Source organism: Nannospalax galili, unplaced genomic scaffold, assembly GCF_000622305.1.
Source record: "Nannospalax galili isolate Female #2095 unplaced genomic scaffold, S.galili_v1.0 scaffold1798, whole genome shotgun sequence".
Lineage (NCBI taxonomy): Eukaryota > Metazoa > Chordata > Mammalia > Rodentia > Spalacidae > Nannospalax > Nannospalax galili.
In genome coordinates, this window is record NW_008341341.1 from 708,837 (window position 1) to 716,943 (window position 8,107).

Below are 8,107 nucleotides of genomic sequence, written 5' to 3' on the forward strand. Positions count from 1 at the left end.
GAGCCACCTCTCCAGCCTTTCTCTTTCTAAGTTTTTCTCTATGTATTATTTGTGTGTGTGTATGTGTGTGTGTGTGTTATGTATGATGTATAGGCAAGTGCAGGCTAATTTATGCCATGGCATGTGTGTGGAGGTCAGAGGACAACTTTGTGGAATTGGTTCTCTCCTTTCATCTTTATGTGGGTTCTGGGGATCAAATTCAGGTTATACAACTTGCATGAGAAGTTTATCCAGTGAGCCCATTTTGTGTTTGTGTGTTGAGACACAGTCTCATGTAGCCCAAGCTGACCTTGAATTTGGTGTTTATAGGAGGTTAGCCTTGAACTCCTGATTCTCCTGCCTCCATCTCTCGAGTGCTCGGATTGTAAGCATGCATTACAATGCCTGGCTCAGTCTTGCTTTTTTAAAAAAAATATATTTTATTTATTATTTTTATTTTATGTGTATGTGTAGTATTGCCTGCATGTAGGTAAGTGCACTCATGTCATGCAATGCCCTCAGAGGACAGAAGAAGATGTTGGATCCCCTGGGACTGGAGTTATGGACAGTTGTTAGCTGCCATGTGGGTGCTGGGATTCGAACCCAGGTCTTCTGCAAGAACAGCCAGTGTTCTTAGTCATTGCAACCCTACCAAAGTTCACATATATTGCTGGTGTATGTTAGCACAACTACTTTGGAGAAAGGTTTAACATTTTCTAGTAAAATAGTACACTATTCATATACTGTAACCCAGGACATCAAACCAGAGAAATATCCTAGAAAATATATGCATTGTGTATCAGGAAATACATACAAAAACATTCAGAATAGACTTGCTTAAGTCGTTGCACACAAAGAACAACTCGAAAGGCTAACAGAGGGCCAGAGAGAGATGGCTCATTGAGCAAAAAGCAAAAAACCCAATGACCTGAATTTGATCCTTGGAACTCACATGATGGACAGAAAGAACTGGTTGTCCTCTGTGTGCCACACACATAACATAGCACTCACATACCCAGACACACACTCAAGCACAAAAGAAAATAAATGAAAGTTGCTTAAAAATTATAAAGCACACACATGACTTGCTTATTTATTTGGTTATTTGGTTTGAGCGTGGGCATGTGAGTTTGGATGTCCAAGGACAACTGCTGGGGATCAGTTCTCACCTTCCACCTGGTTGGAACAGGGTTTCTCTTGTTTCTGCTGCCCCAAGTGCTCTAGGCTTGATGACCCCGTAGCTTCCAGGTGATTCTCTTGCATCTGCCTCCCGCCTCACCATGGGAGTCTTGGATTACAGATGTACACCACAACATACAGCTTTTTATGTAGGTTCCCAGGATTGAACTCAGGGCCATCAGAATTTCACGGCAAGCACTTTTACCCTATGGAATATTAGTCAGCAGTGAAAATAAACAAAATATACTTCACAACAACCTGAGTGATGTGAATCCAATGCTGGGAAAGACAAAGCCATATTCGAGATATTCCAGGAATAATCTATTTCCATCAAGTTCAAAACCAGAAAAATCTTAATTACATTGTATGGCATGGATGAACTACAGAGACATAAAACCATAATGGTAGGTAGAGACTATCATAAAAACACAAGAATGATTACCCTTAGAGGGGAGCGGGGGCATATGACTGAGGCACACAGGGGACACCTGTGGTGCCTGCAATCTGCCATTTTTTGAGATGGGTGATGAATACACAGGTGTTTGTTTCATAATTACACCTAGCACTACACATTTGTGTCTTACGCATCTTCCTGTATGTGAGTTATATTTTACAGTCAAGTTTGAAACAGAATTTTTTTTTTTTTGAGACAGGTTCTTGCTGTTTTGCCCAAGTCTCCAACTCCTCCCTCAGCCTTCTGTGTGCTGGGATTACAGGTGCGCACCACCACCCTTGACCAAACTAAAGTACGTTTTTGTCTTCTTTTCCATTCTCTTTTTTTATGTGTATGCGTGTGTTGTATGTATGTAAGTGCACCTGTGTCCTGTGATGCCTGAGGAGGTCAGAAGAGGCTGTCAGAGCCCCTGGAACTGGAGTTACGGACAATTGTTAGCTGCCATGTGGGTGCTAGGATTCGAACCCAGGTCTTCTGCAGGAACAGTCAGTGTTCTTAACTGCTGAGCTATCTCTCCAGCCCCCCAAGATTCTTAGTAAATGCTGCAGATGCCACCTCAGGAGTATTGTACTAATTTACAGCTTTTTAAAGATTTATTTTATTTCAAATTATGTGTATGTGTGTGGGTGCATAGGTATGTGCACATGTGACTGAAGGTGCCCATAGAGTCTAGAATAGGGTGTCAGTCTAGAACAGGGAGTTTTGAGATAACAGATGCACACCACCTGGAGCTGGTTATTGTGAGCCACCCAACATGGGTGCTGACACCTGAACAGTGAGTCCTCTACAAGAGCAGTACTCACTTTGAACCACTGAGCCAGCTCTCCACTCCACTCCCCCATCTTTATTTTTTTCAGACAGAGTCTCACACTGCAGTCCAGGCTGTCCTGGAACTCACTATACAGCAAAGGCTGGCCTCCAATCCATGGCAGTCTTCATACTGCAGCCTCCTGTGCCGGGATTACAGGCATATACCACCACGCCTAGGTAATATCCTTTACTAATATAATAAACTGATGCCAGGCATTTAAACTCAGCACTTGGAGGTAGAGGCGAGAGGGTTCCAAGTTTGAGGCCAGTCTGGGCTACAGAGACAGACTTGCCTTGCGTTAATAATAAATAACAAGAAAGATAAAAGACAAGTGGTAAGCCAGGTGTGGTGGCGCACGCCTTTAGCCCCAGCACTCAACAGAGACAGGTGGATCTCTGTGAGTTCAAGACCAGCCTGGTCTACATAGTGAGTTCTAGGTAAGCTGGGGCTACAGGGAGACCTTGTCTCAAAAAGACCCAAAAAAACCAAACCAAAACAAAAAAGACAAGAGTCATATGAACAGTTCTAGAATATTAATCTAACCCAAAGAAGAAGGGGGCAGGACTGGAGAGATGGCTCAGTAGTTAAAGAGCACTGGCTACTCTTGCAGAGGACCTGGGTTCATTCGGTTCCCAGCACCTACACAGTGGCAATTCTAGTTCCAGGGAGTTTGATGCCCTCTTCTGAGATCCTTGGGCATTGCATGACACGGGTACACATACATGTAGGCAATACACAAAAAATAAAATATTAAAAAAAAGAAGGGGGATGATCTCCTGGGACCAGGCCCCGGACCTACAGATATAATACCACCTGCAGGTAGATCCACATCACAGCTGGATTGAATGAGAGGACTCACAGCTAGCTTGGTGTGTGAGGAAGGTGTTTGTGGAGTGGCGTGCAGATGAGAGGAGGAAAAGCAGTTTGGTTCCTAGCACATGCCGCATCCCAAAGGTCAGCAGGCCTCTCAGTATAACCGGGCCTGCCCCAGGATATTCGCAGGTAATAAAGCAACCTAGTCCTGGGCATGAGTTCAAAGGAGGAACACTGGATGGCATCGACACTGGGGAGCATCTTTGTGATCTTCAGAGAATCTTGGGCTCTGTGGTGGAGACAGGGCTGTGAGCACTCTCTAACCTCGACATTGGGTAAGTCCATGCATGGAGGTACAGAGGGACAGTGGGGAGCCAAAGGATCTTCAGGGAACAAATTGCTGCCCCTTCCCTTAGGAAGGAAGGCCCTGGTGGAGTCTCAGGAAGTCTCCAGGACTGGCTGAGCCTCAAGGATGCAGGCTCAGTTACAGGTAGGCGCTGGGCAGGAAGGTCTAGGCGGTTACAGCCACAAGGAGCCTGTGTCACCCTGCATGGACACTTTGCTCCTGGGTGTGTTGACTTGGGCTCTAGAGATGCTGTGGCTGATGGGAGATTCTCAGCATCCAGGGAATCCCCATGTCACATTTGTCCTTCTCTCCGGATGCAGATGGAATAACAATCTGTGGTCTATTAATCAAGTTATACCAGGAGATAAATTAGACACATTACAGTAGAAAGATCCCACGTGATGTTTGCAAAATTTATCAGGGAATTTGTACTTGTCCTAGCCAAAAACAAAAACCTGTTGGTGTGCTGTTTAGCATTTCTATTAGAATAATAAAGACCAGAGAGGTGGCTCAGCAGGTAAAGGTGCTTCCTACCTAGTCTGATAACCTAAATTCTATCCCCAGATGGTGGAAGAACAACTCCCATGAGTTGCCTCTGACCACCACACGTGCATCCTGGCACATGTGCTGGCATGTGTGAGTGCACATACATAATAAAATAATTTTTAAGGGGCTGGAGAGATGGCCCAGTGGTTAAGAGTACTGCTGTTCTTGCAGAAGACCTAGGTTCGAATCCCAGCACCCACAGGGTGTCTAACAACCATCTGTAACTCAAGTTCCAGGGGATCTGATGTCCTCTTCTGTCCTCTGTGGGGACTGCATGACACGGATATATATACTTACATACATGTAAGGCTGTACGCTCATATGCATAAAATAATTTTTTTTAATTTTTTAAAATTTAAATGGGCTCTTGGTACCTCACATAAGGTTAGGTAGTCCTGGTATGTCACCCTGACATTGTCTGAAATCAGGTAAAAATCGTGACCCGTTCTGACAGGTTCTGCTTTAAGAGTAGCAGACCACTCTTGCTTAGCATTGTTAACACCTGACAACAGGACAGGGACAGCCCAGGACTAGTCTGCATCCTGTGTTCTAATGTTTTCATCTTCTGGCAATCAGAAGGATTAAAGGTAAAGCCTCCGTGTGGCTGGGATTGCTTCTCAAACTTTGTCCTAAAAATAGATGGTGGCACCCACAGATGTCACCTAATCTTTTTTTTTTTTTTTTGGTTTTTTTGAGACAGGTTCTCCCTGTAGCCCCAGCTGTCCTGGTACTCACTATGTAGACCAGGCTGGCCTTGAACTCACAGAGATCCTCCTGCCTCTGCCTCCTGAGTGCTGGGATTAAAGGCATAGGCCACCATGCCAGCGATCTCTTTTTTTTTTTTTTTGTCTTTTTGAAACAGGGTCTCCCTGTAGCCCTAGCTGTCCTGGAACTCACTATGTAGACCAGGCTGGCCTTGAACTCACAGAGATCTGCCTGCCTCTGCCTCCCAAGTGCTGGGATTAAAGGCGTGTGCCCGGCGATCTCTCTATTTTCAAAGATAGGGTCTCCCTGTAGCCCCAGCTGGCCACCTGCCTCCACCTCCCCAGTGCTGGGATTAAAGGTATGTACCACCTCGCCTGGCTTTAACTGATTATGTAGGGAAGGATGACCTTGAACTCCTGATTGGCCCATCTCCACCTCCCAAACTGGGATTATAGGTGAGCACCACCACAACCAGTTTTATGGAGTGCTGGGGATCAAATCCAGGACTTCATGCATGCTAGGCAGACACTACCAGCTGAGCTAGATTCCTCAGCCATCCCTAGTCAAGAGCCTCTTCTCAAGGGGTGTCCTTTGGTGAGCAGTCACATGGGACAAGCGTTCTCTCACAGAGAATGTGTTCTCCACCCAGAGAATACAGCGGCAGTACTAACTTACCTAATACTCTCGTCTCTCCCTCCTTCCTAGGCACTACGTTGGGCAAGACCAGGGTTGCTGCAGGGCTGCCTGGAGCCTGGTTTAGGACCCCTCTCTTTTCACAAGAAATGGCCCAAGAAGCCCCCTTCTCTTTACTCACACTGGCAGAGACAGGCTGCAGGGGCTGACTGCTTGCAGGACCATCTGTTCACAGGCTACGGGGAAGCGCTGAGTTGTCTGAGAAATGACCTCCAAGGCTCATCCTGGGTTGCTTGGCAACTAGCAAGTAAGGACTAGTGGTTCCTTGTCCCTTAGGCAGCCCCTAGACTAAGCTGTCCCTGAGATGAGGAGGTGAGGATGAGGGAGGCGAGGTGAGGGGCCCAAGGCCCCCAATATAGCCAACACTTTGGATTGCTAGGCATCATGTACTCAACACTCCTTCTGCCACTCCAGCCGCCCAGGTTCATTCTCATGACAGGCATAAGGACACTGAAGTCCACGATGGCCAAGCCTCACATAGGCATCCAGTGCCAATTAGCACCACTACTGGGGCCTGCCATTTTTTTTTTTTTTTTAAAAACCATACAACTTTTTATTGTTAAGTCAAAGAGATATCAAAATCAAAAGCAAAAATTACAGGGTAAGACGCAACAAAACTACTCAAGCATCAAAGGAAGTGAACATGGAAATGAACTAGGCGCAGGGCGATTATGAATTAATGGATACAGGACCGACAAGAGGGGAGCAGTGAGCATGTGCTGAAGGTACTAGGGAAGAGGACCTGGTGTATTTTTGATTTCTGACAGGCGCCTAGATAAAGAAATAATGGGATAATATTTCTAAACCCCACTATGTGCTTAAGAGTCATCCTCGCCATTGGCGCTGTCTCTGTCATCCTCTCCTTCCTCAGCTTCTTTTTCATCATCCTTGATCAACTCCAGCTGGTCATCCCCTCGATCTTCATTATCATCATCGATGATCCAGAAGGTCCCCTTCCTCAGCAGTCATCTGCACCTGCCTCAGACTCCATCTTCACATTAGTCTCGTCTGTTTTCACAGAGGTGCTGCTCTGCTCTTCTTCTGACTTCTCATTCTTTACCTCTACTGGGGATGAGAAGGACACATCTGCTTGTTTGCTTTGTTCTTTTTCAATTTTTTCCAGGCTTTCCAGAAGAGAATCAACTTTTTGTTTTATCTGAGTCAGTTCCTTCTTAATGGCCTGAAGGTCATCGCCTTTCAACTTTCCAGACTTGGAAGAAGATCCCCGTTGTCCACTCTTAGAATTGAAGCCACTTTTGCCCCTCCGGGAAGTGTTTCCTGATACACGCTGGCGTTTGGAGGGCACCACAGCACGAGCAATAGGAGGAGGAGGAGGAACACGTGTTGGGTAACTGTACATCCTGTCATAATAATCTCGTTGAAAATCATAGTCCAAGTCAAATGAGGAGCTGAGTAGAGGGGACGAAGAAGGGTGTTCTGGTACTGACCCGTACATCTCCGCTGCAGATCTTTTCACACCTGCTTTTCCTCGATTCACTTTTGGCTCTGCAGCCAGATTAATATCTAAAACCTGGCCAGCAATCATTCTGCCGTCCTCTCCTGCTACTGCAGCCCGGGCATTTCTCTCATTAACATACTGCACAAAGGCAAAGCCCTTATGCACGGAGCAACCAACGATTTTGCCATACTTTGAGAAGATTGCCTCCACATCAGACTTCTTGACCACAAGAGTGTTGAGATTCCCAATGAATACTCGGGAATTCATGGAGCGAGGATCTATTTTGTTAGTAACATTGCTAGCCATTTTCTTCGTTGACAAAGCTTCTTACAAAGCTGGAAAACAAGAGAGGAGACGACAGGGACGGCTCCTTCTCCCGGGGTCTACGCAGAAACGCCGAAACTGCAGGAGGCAGAGACCACGACCGTTCCGACTCCGCGTCTTCACCGGGGCCTGCCATTTTTAAATAGCAGGAGAAACCTGAGAACTACAGAAAATGAAAATTTCAGAATTAAGAGCCAGGAGTAGTGGCCTTTAATCCTAGCACTTGGGAGGCAGAGGCAGGAAATCTTTGTGAGTTTGAGGCTGGCTTGGTCTACATAGCAAGTTCCAGGACACCTGGAGCTATAGGGAGACCCTGTCTCAAAAAGTTTACCCGCACCAAAAAAAAAAAAAGAAAATTTCGGATTTCAAAAAAAATTCATGGGCTAGAGAGATAGCTCAGTGGTTAAGTGCACTGAGTGCTCTTGCAGAAGACCTGGGTTCGACTCCCAGCACCCACAGGTGGCCATCTGTAACTCCAGTTCCAGGGGACCCAACACCCTCTTCTGACCTCCGTGGGTATTGCAGGACATGAGGTCCCTTACACACATGCCGGTAATACACATCTTTTTTTTTTTTTTTTTGTCTTTTTGAGACAGGGTCTCCTTGTAGCCCCAGCTGTCCTGGAACTCACTATGTAGACCAGGCTGGCGTTGAACTCACAAAGATCCGCCTGCCTCTGCCTCCCAAGTGCTGAGGTTAAAGGTATGTACCACCGCCCCCGGAGTAATGCATATCTTTAATCCCAGCACTTGGGATCTCTGTGAGCCCGAGGACAACCTCCTTCCAGGCCAACCAAGG

General features: G+C 46.3%; 1 protein-coding gene across 1 annotated transcript; it reads right to left on the reverse strand.

Annotated features, from left to right (window-relative positions):
• Nucleotides 1-6,061: 6,061 nt before the first annotated feature.
• On the reverse strand, nt 6,062-7,427 carry LOC103737084 (heterogeneous nuclear ribonucleoprotein C-like). Its single transcript, XM_008836779.3, is given in 4 exon segments — nt 6,062-6,464; nt 6,466-6,490; nt 6,492-6,935; nt 6,975-7,427. Coding segments are annotated over 4 exon segments (906 nt in total). The 5' UTR covers nt 7,292-7,427; the 3' UTR covers nt 6,062-6,344.
• Between the last annotated feature and the right edge of the window lie 680 nt (nt 7,428-8,107).